A 19,348-nucleotide genomic window follows, 5' to 3' on the forward strand; every position below is an offset into this window, starting at 1 on the left:
AAGTCTTGGGAAAGATGTTGATAAATGGAGAACAGTCCCACGCTCAATGATGCTATAAATGCTATTAAAAAGCTCTCTTTGCCTAAATCTTAATATCTTTTTCAGGGTCTGACAATCTTTTTTCAACAAATGCCATTTTTAAATAGCTGGACTCAATAATTTTGCCTTTTGTCTGGGTCTTGAATGCCCACAGAATATCTAAAACTCACGTACATAAACCCAGAGAGATGATGGATTGAGGATAACTGCTTTCAGCCCAGTAATGCCCAGTAATATCGAGGGATGGCATCTGGACGAATGCCTCGCGATGCTGGCAGGAAGGCGATGCTCAATAAACGTCTGCAGAGACCCTCAGGGAGTGGCTTTGAAAGAAGTGGTATAAACTTCTTTTCTCAGCACCAATATCTCCTACAAAGAGTGGAGTAAATAATTTGAGAGAGAGCGTTCTGGTGTGAATACTGGTATTCTGGATTACAGGACTGAGATCCTGGACGGGTCGGAGTTCTGGTGGCGCACGCCGCCGCCTCAGAATGAGGAAATGAATTAGAGCAGGGGTGTCAAACTCCAGTCCTTAGGGACGCTGTCCTGCAGTTTTTCAATGTGTCACAGGTACAAAACACAGGAATGAAATGGCTTCATTACCTCCTTCTTGTTCTGCAGAGCCTTCATGACCTTCATGACCTTCATCTAAAAGTTTCAGGACACCGTCCCTCCAGGACTGGATGTTGACTCCCTGGTTTAGAGGGACTGGCCATTTAAGGAGAAGTTGAATATTAACCTGGACCGATCGTAATTTACCCGGTAACAGTCTGCAGGAGGCTCTGATCCGGTTCGGTTCCAGCAGGAACTTCTGGGTTTCACACCAGGAAGAGAACACGATTCACACCGATCGATTAGGTCCAATAAACCCGATCAGGTTTCGTTTGTAAAGTGTTATTGGCTCTAATTTAATTTGACAGTGAATTGTCATGAAAGGTAGTAATGAGAGAGGGGGCAAAGGTCACCATTCTGGGCTTTACTCAGCCAGCACGGCGCCTCGCGTTCCAGGCAATAAACCAGGTGCCGCTGGTAACATGCGTTCATCATAACATGAACACATGAATGTGGGGTTATTAAAGCGTTCAGAGGGAAAAGCTGCAGCCGGTTAAATATTAAAATCAGTTTCTATCTGACCTTTCTCGTTTGCATTTCGCTCCCATGGAGACAGAAGAAGAGGAACTTCAGCAGTTCTTCCACTGATGGAAGAAAATATGACGACTTATTGATTTATTGATTTGGTTGTTGCTCAATTTGCTCAGTTCATTTGGAAACTTTAATGTGTTTTATTAGGACTTTGTGCAAAAACAGTAGATCAGAGCTATGAGGTGAAAGTAAACTCTGATTTGAAACATGGTGGCAGCAGCATCATGCTGTGGGGAAAAAGCTGGATGGGGATAAATCCAATTTAGCGTTGCTGTGTCTCCATAGCAACGCCTCTGACCCGCAGCTTCCTGCTGCGTTCCCCTGAAGATGATGACATCACAGTCGGAGTGACCATGGCATCTGGACGCAGCAGAACACCGGCTACATTCCTCCATCATTTTGTGCAAATGTTTCAAACGTTGCAACAAACAAAGAAAAATGTGAATTAGGCCATTTCCTGGTTTGGAGCAAATCAGCTGGTCTGTCATTACTTTACCAGATGACGTTGCTAAGCATGGCTGTAGTAAACAGGAAGTAGACATTGCTAGCTAGTAAACAGGAAGTAGACATTGCTAGCTACTAAACAGGTAGTAGACATTGCTAGCTACTAAACAGAAAGTAGACATTGCTAGCTAGTAAACAGGAAGTAGACATTGCTAGCTAGTAAACAGAAAGTACACATTGCTAGCTAGTAAACAGGAAGTAGACATTGCTAGCTAGTAAACAAGAAGTAGACATTGCTAGCTAGTAAACAGGAAGTAGACATTTCTAGCTAGTAAACAGGTAGTAGACATTGCTAGCTAGTAAACAGGAAGTAGACATTTCTAGCTAGTAAACAGGAAGTAGACATTGCTAGCTAGTAAACAGGAAGTAGACATTGCTAGCTAGTAAACAGGAAGTAGATATTGCTAGCTAGTAAACAAGAAGTAGACATTGCTAGGTAGTAAACAGGAAGTAGACATTTCTAGCTAGTAAACAGGAAGTAGACATTGCTAGCTAGTAAACAGGAAGTAGACATTGATAGCTAGTAAACAAGTAGACATTGCTAGCTAGTAAACAGGAAGTAGACATTTCTAGCTAGTAAACAGGAAGTAGACATTTCTAGCTAGTAAACAGAAAGTAGACATTGCTAGCTAGTAAACAGCAAGTAGACATTTCTAGCTAGTAAACAGGAAGTAGACATTGCTAGCTAGTAAACAGGAAGTAGACATTGCTAGCTAATAAACAGGATGTAGACATTGCTAGCTAATAAACAGGAAGTAGACATTTCTAGCTAGTAAACAGGAAGTAGACATTGCTAGCTAGTAAACAAGAAGTAAACATTGCTAGCTAATAAACAGGAAGTAGACATTGCTAGCTAGTAAACAAGAAGTAGACATTTCTAGCTAGTAAACAAGAAGTAGACATTTCTAGCTGGTAAACAGGAAGTAGACATTGCTAGCTAGTAAACAGGAAGTAGACATTGCTAGCTAGTAAACAGGAAGTAGACATTGCTAGCTAGTAAACAAGAAGTAGACATTGCCAGCTAGTAAACAGGAAGTAGACATTTCTAGCTAGTAAACAGGTAGTAGACATTGCTAGCTAGTAAACAGGAAGTAGACATTTCTAGCTAGTAAACAGGAAGTAGACATTGCTAGCTAGTAAACAGGAAGTAGACATTGCTAGCTAGTAAACAGGAAGTAGACATTGCTAGCTAGTAAACAAGAAGTAGACATTGCTAGCTAGTAAACAGGAAGTAGACATTTCTAGCTAGTAAACAGGAAGTAGACATTGCTAGCTAGTAAACAGGAAGTAGACATTGCTAGCTAGTAAACAGGAAGTAGACATTGCTAGCTAGTAAACAGGAAGTAGACATTTCTAGCTAGTAAACAGGAAGTAGACATTTCTAGCTAATAAACAGAGAGTAGACATTGCTAGCTAGTAAACAGGAAGTAGACATTTCTAGCTAGTAAACAGGAAGTAGACATTGCTAGCTAGTAAACAGGAAGTAGACATTTCTAGCTAGTAAACAGGAAGTAGACATTTCTAGCTAGTAAACAGAAAGTAGACATTGCTAGCTAGTAAACAGCAAGTAGACATTTCTAGCTAGTAAACAGGAAGTAGACATTGCTAGCTAGTAAACAGAAAGTAGACATTGCTAGCTAATAAACAGGATGTAGACATTGCTAGCTAATAAACAGGAAGTAGACATTTCTAGCTAGTAAACAGGAAGTAGACATTGCTAGCTAGTAAACAAGAAGTAAACATTGCTAGCTAATAAACAGGAAGTAGACATTGCTAGCTAGTAAACAAGAAGTAGACATTTCTAGCTAGTAAACAAGAAGTAGACATTTCTAGCTAGTAAACAAGAAGTAGACATTTCTAGCTAGTAAACAAGAAGTAGACATTTCTAGCTAGTAAACAAGAAGTAGACATTTCTAGCTAGTAAACAAGAAGTAGACATTTCTAGCTAGTAAACAGGAAGTAGACATTTCTAGCTAGTAAACAGGAAGTAGACATTGCTAGCTAGTAAACAGGAAGTAGACATTGCTAGCTAGTAAACAAGAAGTAGACATTGCTAGCTAGTAAACAGAAAGTAGACATTTCTAGCTAGTAAACAGGAAGTAGACATTTCTAGCTAGTAAACAGGAAGTAGACATTGCTAGCTAGTAAACAGGAAGTAGACATTGCTAGCTAGTAAACAGGAAGTAGACATTGCTAGCTAGTAAACAAGAAGTAGACATTGCTAGCTAGTAAACAGGAAGTAGACATTTCTAGCTAGTAAACAGGAAGTAGACATTGCTAGCTAGTAAACAGGAAGTAGACATTGATAGCTAGTAAACAAGTAGACATTGCTAGCTAGTAAACAGGAAGTAGACATTTCTAGCTAGTAAACCGGAAGTAGAAATTTCTAGCTAGTAAACAGAGAGTAGACATTGATAGCTAGTAAACAGGAAGTAGACATTTCTAGCTAGTAAACAGGAAGTAGACATTGCTAGCTAGTAAACAGGAAGTAGACATTGCTAGCTAATAAACAGGATGTAGACATTGCTAGCTAATAAACAGGAAGTAGACATTTCTAGCTAGTAAACAGGAAGTAGACATTGCTAGCTAGTAAACAAGAAGTAAACATTGCTAGCTAATAAACAGGAAGTAGACATTGCTAGCTAATAAACAGGAAGTAGACATTGCTAGCTAATAAACAGGAAGTAGACATTGCTAGCTAGTAAACAAGAAGTAGACATTGCTAGCTAGTAAACAGGAAGTAGACATTGCTAGCTAGTAAACAGGAAGTAGACATTGCTAGCTAATAAACAGGATGTAGACATTGCTAGCTAATAAACAGGAAGTAGACATTTCTAGCTAGGAAACAGGAAGTAGACATTGCTAGCTAGTAAACAAGAAGTAAACATTGCTAGCTAATAAACAGGAAGTAGACATTGCTAGCTAATAAACAGGAAGTAGACATTGCTAGCTAATAAACAGGAAGTAGACATTGCTAGCTAGTAAACAAGAAGTAGACATTGCTAGCTAGTAAACAGGAAGTAGACATTTCTAGCTAGTAAACAGGTAGTAGACATTGCTAGCTAGTAAACAGGAAGTAGATATTTCTAGCTAGTAAACAGGAAGTAGACATTGCTAGCTAGTAAACAAGAAGTAGACATTGCTAGCTAGTAAACAGGAAGTAGACATTTAGAGCTAATAAACAGGAAGTAGACATTGCTAGCTAGTAAACAAGAAGTAGACATTGCTAGCTAGTAAACAAGAAGTAGACATTGCTAGCTAATAAACAGGACGTAGACATTGCTAGCTAGTAAACAGGAAGTAGATATTGCTAGCTAGCATGGACCAGCGCGTCCGTCCATCCTGGAGTTTCAGACTTTTCTTAGAGTTTGGTTCCTCTGGTAAGGCTCACATTCAACATTTGCTACTTCAGAACTTTTGGTAAATGTGTTTCCATGTCCTGTTAGCCTGTTAGCACATTAGCATGCTAATTCTTCTCAGAAGATTCAGAAGCCACCTTAAGGGAACAAAAAAGTTTTTTATGAAATTGAGAAAATCTGTTTCCTGTTTCTATCAGCCTTTTCTAATGTGATGCTTCAGATGTATGTAAAATCTCCACACCCTTCACCCCAACACACACACACACACACACACACACACACACACACACACACACACACACACACACACACACACACACACACACACAGACAGACATGCACACACACACACACACACACACATACACACACACACACACACACAGACAGACATGCACACACACATACACACACACACAGACAGACATGCACACACACATACACACACACACACACACACACACAAACAGACATGCACACACACATACACACACACACACACACACACAGACACACACACACACACAGACACACACACACATACACACACAGACACACACACACACACACACACACACACACAGGGAGCATCAGGAGCAACACACAGTTTAACACGCCACAGAGGGAAAATCCACTTCCTGTTGCCTGACGGACCAACAGGAAGCAGGAAGTAGAGGCTACAGGGTCATGTTTCCTCGTTTTCTCTTTGCCGATTGGCTGAGACAAGGCCTGACGGTCCTAGCAGAACCTCTGGTCTGAACCTGGTTCTGTTCTCCAACCTGGTTCTCCAGCCGCTTCAGTTGCTGAAAAATTTGTAATAACTATAAAACACTCATTGGCATTTCATAGATCCTCCATCTTCCTGGTCTTATTTACTCCTTTTTTCATAGAAATTTCTGGAAAAGAACTAAAAATCTGGATTGGTGGGTTTCCAGGAGGTCAGAGGTGAAGCGGTCGTTTGAGAGAAGCTGCTGGTGAGTCGGATCAGCAGAGGAAGTAGCCGCTGGTTACACAACGTTGCTGTTTCTGGCCGGCAGCTGAACACTAACCGCTCTGTTACACGTTAACGCTGCTCTGCTTCCTGAAATTATGGAAATGCTTCAAGCGATTCTGAAGAACTCTACAGTGTGAAAGGGAACTAAACCTCTGAAGCGGGTTTTATTTGTGCAGATCCGTTCAAAGCGACTGGACTGCAGCTTTATTTCTGCTCCATGTTTTCAGGAAACAGGAAGTTTAAATTTGTAGAGTAAGAAAATAAATGGGACAAATTCAAATTTAGATGTAAAACAAACAGAACTGTGAGATTGTAAAAGAAATGATACATAGTCAGCTCACATGAGAGCTCTGAACTTCTGGCTGATTTCTGAAAACATCTCCAGGAGAATCATTTAGCTGTCTGACTGGGAGCTTCTGGTGGTTCAAACTGGTTTCTCTGGGAATGAATAAACTTTCTGTTTCACATGAAAACCAGAGATGAGCCACAGATAACATGATCCATGATGCAATATTTCAGGATCTGACCGGCTGCTTCATCTTTACTTTATGAACTTATTTAAAACCAGATAATTATCAACTGGTTTCACTTTCTTAGCATCTCATCCTCATTGTCGGCCTGCAGTCGTCTCTCCTTACGGCTCCAGGTTTTACTGTGGGAACGCAAACAAAACGCACGATTTATGGCGCAATGAAAACTCAACCAACTGCTAAACATTCACCAAATCAGATGTCTGACGGGTCCAAACGTCCAACAGGTCTGTAAGCGGACCGGAAGCTTCCTATAGATTCTAAAGAATCCTCTAAAAGCTGCTTGTAGGAGCCATTTATATATATGTTGTTTAAAACTTAGTACAAAATGTTATTTTGTACTTATGTAAGTTTGAAAAGGATAATTATCTGTAATTGTATTGTGTTTCAGCTTGTTACGTGGTGCCTTTTGATTGGTTGTCTAATTAGTCAAAAAAGAGAAAAGGTTTTTGCTTTGTAGAAGTCTTTTGACTGTCACTTTCTGTTTGTTTTGAATCTGTTTGTTATTTTTTGTTGTTCAGTAAAACTTGAAGATAACCATCGGATTCAAGAACTCTATATTTTTAGAAGAAATGTGTCGCAAGAGCTTTAAGGGGTGAGGCTAGTGAGAGCTTGCCGCACTTACACTGCTCACTATTGATTATTCATCAGTAATCAATGATGGTGACGAAGCTGAGCGTACTGCTGTGTTAGAGCGTGATGATGATGATGATGATGATGATACTAGTGGTGATAATATTGATGTTGGGTTCTGCTTCCTGTCCAGCAGCACCATGGCCCGTTCCGCCTCGCAGGGCGAGATGACGGAGTACAGGAAGAACGTGATCAAGCGGGACCTGGAGATGGGCGTGGTCATGACGGTGTTCCGGCAGAAGGCGGAGCGGCTCACCGTGCAGGTCATCATGGAGACCCGGCAGGTGGCGTGGACGCGCACGGCGGATAAAACTGACGGAGTCCGTGAGTATAGACCGCCATTATTCATCCACACAGAAGAACCCAGAACCAGCAGCTAAACCCTGGTGTGAGCTGTGACTCCTGGGTTACCGAGTCAAAGTACAGAATGACATTGAGATCCTTCATGACAAACTGCTGGTGGAGGCGACATGAGGAGAATCCAGCTGGACAAACGACTGGAGATCTCCAGCAGCTCATCCGATCCGATGCGATGCGATCAGACCGTTTGCCTGCCTCATCCTTCATGCTGCTGAACAAACCGGACCCCATTTCAATGTGGAAGCTTTCCAAAGCCACCATCAGAAGAACAACTCCGGTCCGATCCTCTCGGTCCGATCCTCTCGGTCCGATCCTCTCCCTCGTTCCTCCTTCAGATGCCGTTCGTGTTGAAGGTTAAAGTTCACAGTGTGTCCCACATTTGCCCCGCCCATTTTGGGTCCCGTTTCCGCCCTTGCGTGAAGTCTGCCTTTTTGTGGACTTCAGCGAAGTGTTTTACCCACAATTCATTTCTGCATGTGACGTTCATGGCAATGTTTTGTTGTTTTTTTCCTGTCTTTATAAAAAATTTAAAGAAAATAGCTTGACAAGACACATTAGTAATAAAGTCTGATTTGATAAACTGAGCAGAAAAAAGAAACAAAAGAGAATAATCAAACTAAATGAGCAAAGTAAAACCAAACGGAAGACAAATTTCAAATCTTAAGATATTAACACATTGCTAGAAAGATTGGGCTTTGATTATGTTGCAACTTTTAAGCATTCTCTTAAATAAAATTACCTCACTTCAAAAATGGAGGTGATTTAAGAAAGCAGTATTTGAGAAAAAAACTTTGCCAGAGGGTTAAATATATTATAATTAACTGTTAATCCCGTTTTATTGCATTAAAACTGGAGACATGTCGCGAGACTGACTGCAACATAGGAAGAGTTGTTCTTCCTACCCAGAACAACTCTTTGAAGATATGATGGATTATTAAACTCTGAATCGGTTCAACCTCATTTGAGGTCAACTGTGGGTAAATCACTGTGGTAAAAGCTCTGGTTCCTCCTCCAGCTGCTGGGTTCCTGTCTGACATCGGGTCGCGCCCAGAGCTTCATTCTCAGAATTGCTTTCACTTCAATGGCATTCATTTCATTTGTTGCAATGATCAGGAGGAGGAGCTGAGTGTGGGCTGCTGTGGGGGACGTTAAGGGTTGTGTCCGGTAAGGACAGGTGAAGTCTGACCCGTTTGTTCTGTTCCAGTGGACCTGTCTGAGATCAGGGAAGTCCGTCCAGGAAGGAACTCCAAAGACTTTGAGCGCTTCAAAGACGGGAAGGACAAACACAACGACGACACCTGTTTCACCATCTTCTACGGCTCCCAGTTCGTCCTCAACACCCTCAGCCTGGGAGGTGAGCTCTGTCGTTCGTCTCGCTGTTCAGGTCAGAGTTCTGCTGAACTGGGTCGATACCGAACACCGCTCTGCTTGTCCTTTCAGCTGATTTCATTCCGGCTTAGTGTTCCTTGAGTGGTGATTTTTGTTCCTTGTTAATTTTGGACAGTAAAGTTTTGCTTTTTCAACCAGAGCAGCTGATTAGCATCTCAAGGCTCAAAGAATCCATGAACTTTGACTTCAAATCCCATCCATCGTCACCATGAAGGATCAGCTCCAGCCTCTTCCTGACTGTACAACCAGACAGATTTGAAAAACAGCAGTGAAAGCAAAGGAGGTGGATTAGCAGAGCTGCTAACAGTTGATGATGTCATTGTGTTGCTGTGGAACATCGTCTCTGCTGCATCCAGGCAGCATCGATACTCCTATGCTAACATGCTAAGAGCAACAGTCTTCAGCTTTGTTGCAACACTGACTGCTACTGGAGCTTCGTCCTGCCTCAGCCAAACTTTCCTCCTTCCAAACTTCTGTCAGGGACTGATGGGTGTACTTAGTTTTATTTAACACTTCCTTTTGTGTGTGTTTTATGTGCTGAAATTTAAATTTAACCAATTTCAGCACAAATGACATTGAACGCATCCTGATGCATTAAACCTTTCATGCGGGCTGTACTTTCTTTTCGGCACGGCAAGCTCCTCATCAAAAAACCATAAAAAAGAAGAAGTGAGCAGCGCTGCCCCCGGTGGACATTTGAATACATTTCCATAAATCATTTGCATATTTCTTTGATCTCTGATGGGACGTTGTGATGCGTTTCCTGTTTTGGGAGTGATGAGGTTGTGATGCGTTTCCTGTTTTGGGAGTGATGAGGTTGTGATGCGTTTCCTGTTTTGGGAGTGATGAGGTTGTGATGCGTTTCCTGTTTTGGGAGTGATGAGGTTGTGATGCGTTTCCTGTTTTGGGAGCAATGAGGTTGTGATGCGTTTCCTGTTCTTGGCTGAATTACAGCTAACTGGACTAACAGCTTCATTCGTGTTTGCAGCGGATTCGGTGGACGAGGCTCAGAAATGGCTATCAGGGCTGGAGCTGCTGAGAGAGGAGACGCTGGTGGCGCCGACCCCGGTTCTGATCGAGAGGTAGGCCCTGTTCTGATCCGCTCAGGGCTTCCCATGCTGCTGCTTCATCGCTTCTGTCTGCTCTCTCCCTCCAGCTGGCTCAGGAAGCAGATGTATTCTATCAGCCAGACCAAGAAAAACAGGTAGGACCCCACTTACCCTTTAACTAGACCAGAACCCTGAAGTCCAAACTCAACCTGCTGGTTCTACTAGGACGTTCTGTGACGAACCAACACCAAGCAGAGCAGAAGGAAAAACACTCAACGTTAAGCAATGAAAGAGCTAAAAAGTGCGGCACACACTTTTATTAATGTTCAAGAAAAATCAACATAAAAGGTTCTTTGTGTGGGCAGCATCCCAGTAGAGGGCGCTAACCTCTCACATCGAGCCGCAGTTATTTATTCATTCATTAAAAACAAATAATTGGCTCCATAAAATGTTCAGTTTCCAAGCTAACTGTCCAGCTTCCCACGTTAGCTCAGAGCTAAATATTTAGCTCAGACGTAAATTCACAGTGGATCTGTTGCGGCACCAGCAGAACCATACAGAGGTTCTGTTCTGACCCGGTTCTGTCTCTGCAGCCTCTCTGTGAAGGAGCTGAAGGCGCTGCTGCCGCTGCTGAACTACAAGGTTCCCAGCTCTCGCGCTCTGAAGGACAAGCTGCAGGTTTGATGGTTCTGAAGTTCCTCCGAGCCGAACCGGTCCAGACGGACGGTGTCGGGTCGGAGCGTTGAAGGCTTCTCTGCTCTGCTGTTGCAGGAAGTGGGAGTGAAGAAGGACCGCCTTGACTTTGAGCAGTTTCATAAGTTTTATAACCTGATGATGTTCGAGCAGAACGAGGTGAGGCGAGGCGAGGCGCCGCCAACGCCTCATGGCGGCAGCGCAGACCGTTAATCACTCTCTTCCTTCTGCGTTCAGATCCTGGACGAGTTCAAACGGGAAGCCTGTTCCTTCATCCTGGGGTGAGCGGTCCGCTCTGCTGCATCACCTGCTGCAGCACATCGCTGCTCTAACCACGTTTGCTTCTCCAACCTGCAGGAACACGGACAAACCAGACGCTTCAGCTGTGCTGCTCCATGATTTCCAACGATTTCTCATTTATGACCAGAAGGTGAGACTCAGACGTGTTTACCTGATGCACAGCAAAAACACCTGGAATCAGGAAGAAGTGATGAAACAAAATGAAAAATATTCAACGTTTGAGTCATTATACAGAAACTTAAGGCTGAATGTGTCAGTAACGCCTGATAATCTCACTATAACGAGAAACTAGAGAGCTTAATGTAGGGTTAGGGTTAACCTGTTAGGGTTAACCTGTTAGGGTTAACCCATCACTGAGCAACAGTCATTTATACAAACCTACCAAAAAAAAGTTTCTTTACTCCAAAAGCTTCATATTTGGTGCCATTTGCTTTATCAATATGAACATAACATTCCAATATTTAGCTCCAAAATGAATATTTCACTTAGCAAGCTAGCTAGATATTTAGCTAGCTCATAGCTAACTAAGTAGCAGCCTGTCAGAAGCACATCTGCAGTCACAGGGTTAGAAACAGGTCAGAGTCTCTGCTGAATATGACTGGTTCTGGTTCTGCTTTAGGAACCGTGGGCCAACGATCTGAACCAGGTCAGAGAGCTGATGACCATCTTCATCGATGACACCATGAGAAAAACTAACGACCCTGAGTTTACCGTCAGTGAGGTGCTTGACCCGTTTCTCCAGAACGTCGGCCCGTTTGGACCTCAGACCCGTGAAGACTGAATGTTTCCTCTGCTGTCTCTCCACCTTCAGTTCCTGAGTTTCCTGTTTTCCAAGGAAAACTCAATTTGGGATGAAAAGTTCTCTGAAATCAACAACCTGGACATGAACAACCCGCTGTCCCACTACTGGATCAGCTCCTCACACAACACGTGAGTTCACCTGAGCGGCAGGTAGACGGCGGGAGGGGGCTCTGGGTCCGATAGAACCAGACCAACTGACCTGGAGTTGGGTCTATTGGGTTCAGCTGTAGTGATGCTGCGGGCCTCACCGTCTCTGTAATGAATGTCAGCAAACCGAACGCTGTTGATTGCTGCTTCCTTTTCACTTTTGGCCAGTTCATTTGTTTTTCCAGTTGAATTTTCTGAACTGACTGCTGATGGTTGACGCTCAGAGCCAGGTGTGCATGATGCGGTGCGATCTGTTGCAGGTACCTGACAGGGGACCAGCTCCTCAGCGAGTCGTCCACCGAGGCGTACGTCCGCTGCCTCCGCTGGGGTTGCCGCTGCGTCGAATGTGAATACCGCGGTTCAGGAGTTCTTCAGGTGTGTTGGTGCCTCAGGCAGCAGGTGACCCAGATGTGTTTGGTTCACAGTGGACTGCTGGGAAGGTCCAGGAGAACCGATCATCTACCACGGCTGGACCAGAACCACAAAGATCAAGTTCGAAGATGTAGTGAAAGCCATAAACGACCACGCCTTTGTCGCCTCAGAGTGAGAATTGTAACGATCTGAGCCTGGAGGATGGGCGGAGCCAAACACCTGACCTTCCTGTGCTCCTCAGCTTCCCGCTCATCCTGTCCATCGAGGAGCACTGCCCCATCGAGCAGCAGCGCCAGATGGCACGCATCTTCAAGGACGTCTTCGGAGACAAGCTGCTGGCCGAGCCGGTGGAGCAGCTGGCCGAGCAGCTGCCCTCGCCCACGCAGCTGAGGGGCAAGATTATCCTGAAGGTAGGGGCGGAGCCAGCCGCCTGGCAGCAGGGACGGAGGCGTCAGGAAACTCAGCGCTCTGCTCTCTCTCCGTCTCGCAGCATAAGAAGGTGAACATGGAGGGCGGAGCCACAGCCAAGGACTTCAGGAAGGGGCAGAAGCAGGGAGACCTGGACATCTGGGACCCGGTGGACCAGGTAGGGCCCCCTGCTGGGACCCTTCAGATGCTCGCCAAACCACCAATCAATCAATCAACCGATCAGTCAATCAATCAATCAATCGAATTTATTAGAATAACACATTTCAGCAGCACTGCACCTAAAACGCTTTACGTCATAAAAACACAAAAATAAAATGCCATCAAAAATATCATATACTCACTACTGGAGAAACCGATAAACAGTTTAATGAGAGCCATTGTTAAGATCACAGCAGCATCAGATTAGCAGCTTCAGATTAGCAGCTTCAGATTAGCAGCATCAGATTAGCAGCATCAGATTAGCGGCTTCAGATTAGCAGCTTCAGATTAGCGGCTTCAGATTAGCAGCTTCAGATTAGCAGCATCAGATTAGCAGCATCAGATTAGCAGCTTCAGATTAGCAGCTTCAGATTAGCAGCTTCAGATTAGCGGCTTCAGATTAGCAGCTTCAGATTAGCAGCTTCAGATTAGCGGCTTCAGATTAGCGGCTTCAGATTAGCGGCTTCAGATTAGCAGCTTCAGATTAGCAGCATCAGATTAGCAGCATCAGATTAGCAGCTTCAGATTAGCATCTTCAGATTAGCGGCTTCAGATTAGCGGCTTCAGATTAGCATCTTCAGATTAGCGGCTTCAGATTAGCAGCATCAGATTAGCAGCATCAGATTAGCAGCTTCAGATTAGCATCTTCAGATTAGCGGCTTCAGATTAGCATCTTCAGATTAGCGGCTTCAGATTAGCGGCTTCAGATTAGCAGCTTCAGATTAGCGGCTTCAGATTAGCAGCTTCAGATTAGCGGCTTCAGATTAGCGGCATCAGATTAGCATCTTCAGATTATCATCTTCAGATTAGCGGCTTCAGATTAGCGGCTTCAGATTAGCAGCATCAGATTAGCGGCTTCAAATTAGCAGCTTCAGATTAGCAGCATCAGATTAGCATATTCAGATTAGCGGCTTCAGATTAGCGGCTTCAGATTAGCAGCTTCAGATTAGCAGCTTCAGATTAGCAGCATCAGATTAGCATCTTCAGATTAGCGGTTTCAGATTAGCAGCTTCAGATTAGCGGCTTCAGATTAGCAGCATCAGATTAGCATCTTCAGATTAGCAGATTCAGATTAGCAGCTTCAGATTAGCAGCTTCAGATTAGCAGCTTCAGATTAGCAGCATCAGATTAGCAGCTTCAGATTAGCAGCTTCAGATTAGCAGCTTCAGATTAGCAGCATCAGATTAGCAGATTCAGATTAGCTGGATGAAGCTTCATTCTCATTCCAACAGAACTCTTCCTGGATTTCTTCTCTTTGGTTGTTTGTGTGCAAACGGCAGAAACATAAATAAATCAACAGGATTTCTCTGCAAAGCCTCATTTTCTGGTTGGTGTGTGAAAATGTGAATGTGTGTTTTCCTCAGCGCTGGAACCGCCACTACTGTGTGATCTCTGACGACAAGCTGTACTACGCAGAGGAGAGCGAGGAGGAAGCCGAAGATCCCCGGAAGGTAAACGGCCGATTCCCACTGATGAGGAACGTTCAAGCGGTTCTTCTTAGTTTTTACTCCAAAGCTCCTTCTGCTCTGTAGGCTGCAGTTTGTAAAGTTACTGAAATTGACTGCAATTATGTTATATTTAGCCTTTAATAAGACATCAGAAATGGGGGTTAATTTTCTGTATTTTCACCACATTGTTCATTAATGTCAGCTAAATGTTAGCTTCAAACTAAGTACTTAGTTTGAAGCTAAATATTTAGGTTCAAGCTAAACATTTAGTTTAGTTGATAAACTAAATATTTAGCTTGCTAAATGAATATTTAGTTTGGTGAAAGTAGAACTTTAATAAAAGAACCGCATCTTTTTTTTCTCTTTTTCTAGACTAAATGGCTTTACAAACTAAATGGCTTTACAAACGGCAGCCATGCAGCTCCGTACCTTTCTTGCTTCAGTGCAACTAAAACTCTTTTACTCCTTATTGATCATGACTGATTTCTCTGCTGGCCACTGAATGATTTGCAGAGATATTTTCTCTGTTGGTGGTTTGGTTTGTCAGTACCAGGACCTGCACTGTTCGGAGCCCTGGTTTCACGGCCGCATCCAGGAGGGCAGGCTGATGGCGGAGCGCCTGATCCACGACTACTGCGCAGAAACCGGGGGACAGGACGGGACCTTCCTGGTCCGACAGAGCGACAGATACGTCACCGACTTCACCCTCTCCTTCTGGTACGGCCGTCGTCTGATCCGTGACTCGCTGCTGTGCTTTCCTCTGTAACGACGCCTGCGCTCGCCGTGTGTCTGCAGGCGCACCGGCAGAGTGCAGCACTGCCGGATCCGCTCCAGCGCAGAGGGAGGCCACTCCAACTTCTTCCTGACCCCCAACCTGCACTTCCCCAGCGTCTACTCTCTGATCGAGCACTACCGGGAAAACCCGCTGCGCTGCCAGGACTTTGAGCTGCGCCTCACCGAAGCCGTGCCCAAGCCGGACCCCCACCTGCAGGAGCGGTTCGTCCAGCGGCGCCTCAGCATTTCACATGAAATCGCAGCGTTTCCCAAACTGCAGCATTTCCATTCTACAGTTTCAATGAACAGACAGCAGACTCGTCCACACGCAGCCGGCTCTTGCTCAACACAAGCACATCTTTAAAAACCGATATCACAAATCTCCCCTCTGCAATGTTTTAAACATGCCAACCCATAGGGGGCAGTGTAGCGTAAACCTCCCAGCCAATTAGAATCTTTCAAAACAACCAGCACTTCCTGTTCGGAACCAAACATGGTGCCAGGAGGTTCAACTTCTGGTTCAACTTCTGGTTCACGCAGCATATTAAGCTGATAAAGTTGATAAATTTCAGTATAATTCCGACTGGCTTTGAATCAAGTCAAAGCCAGAATGTGGAAATATTGGCTGGAATGCACCGCACCCTAAATATCATTAACACAGTCTCCACTTTGCTTAGGTTTTATAAATAATAGTTTTTGTGAAATTGAAGGTAGTTTTAGTGAAGTTCAAAACGTATAAATATTTATTTTCCCAAGCCTGGAAGCCAGAGCCGTTCTGGATTTGGTGCTTTCTGGTGCGTCGCCCCCACAAACACAGGAATGACTCGGTTCTCAGTCTGATGGAATAAAATGCTTTAGATACATTAGATTTTTAATATAATTTAAAATGCTAAATTACATTCTATTTTTTATGAGAAACATTTTTATGAAACATTATTACTAAGATTTCTAACATAAGCTTTAGAACAATATTAAATCTTTGTCTGAATATTGACCATTATTACAGCTCAATAAGATTAACAGCCTGAGTTTGGTATCTCTATGATCAGAGAGCGATCATAGAGATCGTAGTTTGAGTTGTGGCCGGCCAGCTGGTGTAGCTGCTGGTTCTGGTTCTGGTTCTGGTTCTGGCTGTGAGATCAGAACATCTGCCTGCAAACAGAAGTTGGCTGCAGATATGAAAATGAAGCTTGGAACCTGATTTGGTTTGAAAAACAGTTTAATTTCAGAGCAGCAGTGTTTGTTGAAATGGCTTCCTGATGAGCAGATAAATGTTGGTAACAGAAGAATCTGAACTGTTCATGGTTGCAGCAACAGGTGGGGGAAGGGAGCTCTATTTATGGTTCACAGTAGAAAATGCTGTATGTTTATCATACCCAACAGCAACTTTCTTCAGCATAAAACTCATGACGATCGATCACAGCAGCAGGAAATCAGAAACGAGGCTGCGTTCAAAATAGTCCTTATTTTTCTAGTTCTGATTCTGGGAAGGGTCTGAACCAGAAACCAGATCTGGGTTCTGTCTCTCTAAGGCCTCTGAGGAAAACCTTTCCGTCTCTTTGGGAAGGTTTTCAGCAGCAGGTGTGAGTGGAACGGTGACGGCTGGTTCTGTAGTGGTGACGGCTGGTTCTGTAGTGGTGACGGCTGGTTCTGTAGTGGTGACGGCTGGTTCTGTAGTGGTGACGGCTGGTTCTGTGCTCCGCAGATGGTTCTACAGCAACCTGAGCAGAGGCCAAGCGGAGGATTACCTGCTCAGGATCCCCAGAGACGGAGCGTTCCTGATCCGACAGAGGGAAGGAGAGCCAGACTCCTTCGCCATCACCTTCAGGTACAACAACCAACCTGAACTTGGTTTTCAACTCTGAGTCTGGCCCAGATGCCTGTGCAGTCACTCTGTCAGCAGTCCAGAGAGCCTCTCCTCTCTGACTCCTGTCTCAGCTTCAGTATTATTTGAACTTTAGAGATTTAGGCTCCTTGCTGCCATGGCCAACGACTATCTGCAGCTAAAAAAGGAGGAGAAAAGTTTTAAAAGACCAAATCAGAGGGCATGTAGCAGGTCGGCCTTCTGGTTCAGAGTCTCGTGTTCTCCGTCCTGCAGAGGCGATGGGAAGGTGAAGCACTGCCGGATCCAGAAGGAGGGCAGCGTCTACCTGCTGGGGACCACCACGGAGTTCGAGTCTCTGGTGGAGTTGGTGAACTACTTCAAGAAGAAACCGTTGTATCGCAAGATCAAGCTGCGTTACCCAGTGACGCCGGAGCTGGTGGAGCGCTTCAGTGCAGTGAGTTTCTGAGCGAGTGAGAGAAACCAGAGCGAGTGAGAGCGGAGCGCTTCAGGAACTGTGAATACTAACAGGTTCTCATGGCTCACAGAACGAGAACTGCTCTTCCATATACATGGAGACGTACGTGAAGCCCAACGAGATTGAGCCGTCGCTGGTGAGTAAACTCCTTTTCTGATTTTTTCCCCATGGCTTTTCATTGCAGCAGTTGATTACTCAGCTTTGGTGTTTCAGCCCCAGAATACGGTCCGGGCTTTGTACAGCTACCAGGCCAAGCGACCCGACGAGCTGAGCTTCACTAAAGGAGCACTGATTCATAACGTGTCCAAACAAGTGGACGGGTGGTGAGTTCCACCCTCCCGGCCAGGGTCCTGTTCCCCACGGGCCTGTGACCCGGTCCGGTTCAGTCAGCAGTTCAGTCACATTGCTCTTGTTCTTCCAGGTGGAAAGGCGACTACGGAGGGCGACTGCAGCTCTTCTTCCCTGCCAATTACGTGGAGGAAGTGTCCAACTCAGCACAGACTGACGCCAAAGCTCAGGTCAGACCCGTGCCATGCTGCGGCCGCCGCAGAGGCGCCATCATCACTCAACAAGTTGTGATGTGACCTACAGGAGATGGAAGACAACCCTCTGGGGGAACTCTGCAAGGGAATCGTGGAGATCTCCATGTACAACATCCAGAACAGTAAGTGACCTTTGACCTTGTTTAGCTTCTGATGAAATGTGAAGGCAGAAAGATTCTCCCTGGAGTTCAGTCAGAAGGTCACTGGCTCAGTGAATAAAGTCGTCTTTATTTAGTTGAATCTGTCTGTCTGCAGTGAAGAACGGTAAATACGGAAAGCCGCATGTCCTGACCCTGCAACACAAGGAGCAGGACAGCGTGCAGTTCGACCTGGCCGCCGGCTCGCTGGAGGAGCTGTTCGAGTGGTACCAGGTGGCCTGGGACGTGACCCAGAGGGAGATGAGCAAGCAGTACCACCGGGAGCAGGAGGTGAGGACAACGCCATGAATCAAGCTGCAGATGCTCAGGACGCTCCAGCTGCAGCAACGACCGCTGCAGTTACGCCTTCACACGGCCAGAACTTCACCAGAACAGAAAACAAAGCACCAGGGAATCTCTTGGTCTCTCATGGTCACAACGTCGTCGCACACTGTGACCAAAATCTGCTATTTGGTGATGTGATGTTCACGACTGAACGATCTGATTATTCTGAACGGTTCTTTACAAAGAATGATAGGACTGGAGCCTCACTGAGAACCATTCTTTGTTTTTGCTATGCTCTGCAGCAGCTATTACTGTTCTATTTTATTAAAAAATATATATTTACTCGTCAAATAGATAAACTAACAGAGCGCAGGCTCATTGCTCTTTGATTAACTTGGTCGCCTGGTTTCATGCAGGAGGAGACAGAGAGACAACAGACACGTTCTCCTGTTTGGCTACTTGTTGCTTCTTGGTCAGTGTTGATAGAAGGGCTGAAACGATCCCTCAAATGATTCCAGTTCCTCGATTATTAAAATTCCTCTAGGAAAGTTTCCCTGCCTCAAAGCTTTGTGAGTTTATGTTTTATGATTCAGCACCGTGTTCTGGTCGGCTCGTTATTTACACGGAGCTCTGACTTCCTCTGAGTTTTGACCCAAGCGTTATCGTCGTAATGTCCAATCTTCAGGTTCGGCCAGTGGGGATTTTATCGATCGATGATAGTGTCCGGGGCGATTTTGGGGGACCAATCCTTAAAATGACGGGCGATGCCTGGAGTGCGGCAGCTTTTCTCCTCTGGAGCTGCTGGTTCAGAGCTGCAGGAGGGTTGATGCAGGCAGAGGACAGACTGAACACGGCGGGCGACCGAGCAGCCGATGGTTACAGTGCAGTTTTATGGACAAACCGCACAATAAGTTTCATATCA

At 44.8% G+C, this 19,348-nt stretch overlaps 1 protein-coding gene across 2 annotated transcripts in view; it reads left to right on the forward strand.

Moving 5' to 3' along the window:
- The window catches only part of plcg2 (phospholipase C, gamma 2), a 40,866-nt gene that overhangs the window by 7,234 nt on the left and 14,284 nt on the right, over window positions 1–19,348 (forward strand). Inside the window, exons 2-25 of one of the 2 annotated variants that reach the window (XM_055029762.1) lie at window positions 7,336–7,526; window positions 8,767–8,916; window positions 9,940–10,033; window positions 10,108–10,155; window positions 10,594–10,678; window positions 10,772–10,852; window positions 10,931–10,974; window positions 11,051–11,123; window positions 11,613–11,714; window positions 11,805–11,923; window positions 12,202–12,287; window positions 12,367–12,484; window positions 12,555–12,723; window positions 12,804–12,899; window positions 14,305–14,391; window positions 14,936–15,105; window positions 15,184–15,384; window positions 16,868–16,990; window positions 17,261–17,441; window positions 17,533–17,598; window positions 17,676–17,785; window positions 17,884–17,980; window positions 18,054–18,126; window positions 18,260–18,432. In XM_055029762.1, the coding sequence (XP_054885737.1) occupies window positions 7,343–7,526; window positions 8,767–8,916; window positions 9,940–10,033; window positions 10,108–10,155; window positions 10,594–10,678; window positions 10,772–10,852; window positions 10,931–10,974; window positions 11,051–11,123; window positions 11,613–11,714; window positions 11,805–11,923; window positions 12,202–12,287; window positions 12,367–12,484; window positions 12,555–12,723; window positions 12,804–12,899; window positions 14,305–14,391; window positions 14,936–15,105; window positions 15,184–15,384; window positions 16,868–16,990; window positions 17,261–17,441; window positions 17,533–17,598; window positions 17,676–17,785; window positions 17,884–17,980; window positions 18,054–18,126; window positions 18,260–18,432 (2,730 nt within the window). In that variant the 5' untranslated portion in view covers window positions 7,336–7,342. The remainder of the gene's footprint in view (window positions 1–7,335; window positions 7,527–8,766; window positions 8,917–9,939; window positions 10,034–10,107; window positions 10,156–10,593; window positions 10,679–10,771; window positions 10,853–10,930; window positions 10,975–11,050; window positions 11,124–11,612; window positions 11,715–11,804; window positions 11,924–12,201; window positions 12,288–12,366; window positions 12,485–12,554; window positions 12,724–12,803; window positions 12,900–14,304; window positions 14,392–14,935; window positions 15,106–15,183; window positions 15,385–16,867; window positions 16,991–17,260; window positions 17,442–17,532; window positions 17,599–17,675; window positions 17,786–17,883; window positions 17,981–18,053; window positions 18,127–18,259; window positions 18,433–19,348) is intronic. The other variant, XM_055029770.1, reaches the window with a different exon arrangement.

The sequence above is a fragment of the Poeciliopsis prolifica genome, unplaced genomic scaffold (assembly GCF_027474105.1).
Source record: "Poeciliopsis prolifica strain line A6 unplaced genomic scaffold, Auburn_PproV2 SCAFFOLD001, whole genome shotgun sequence".
Lineage (NCBI taxonomy): Eukaryota > Metazoa > Chordata > Actinopteri > Cyprinodontiformes > Poeciliidae > Poeciliopsis > Poeciliopsis prolifica.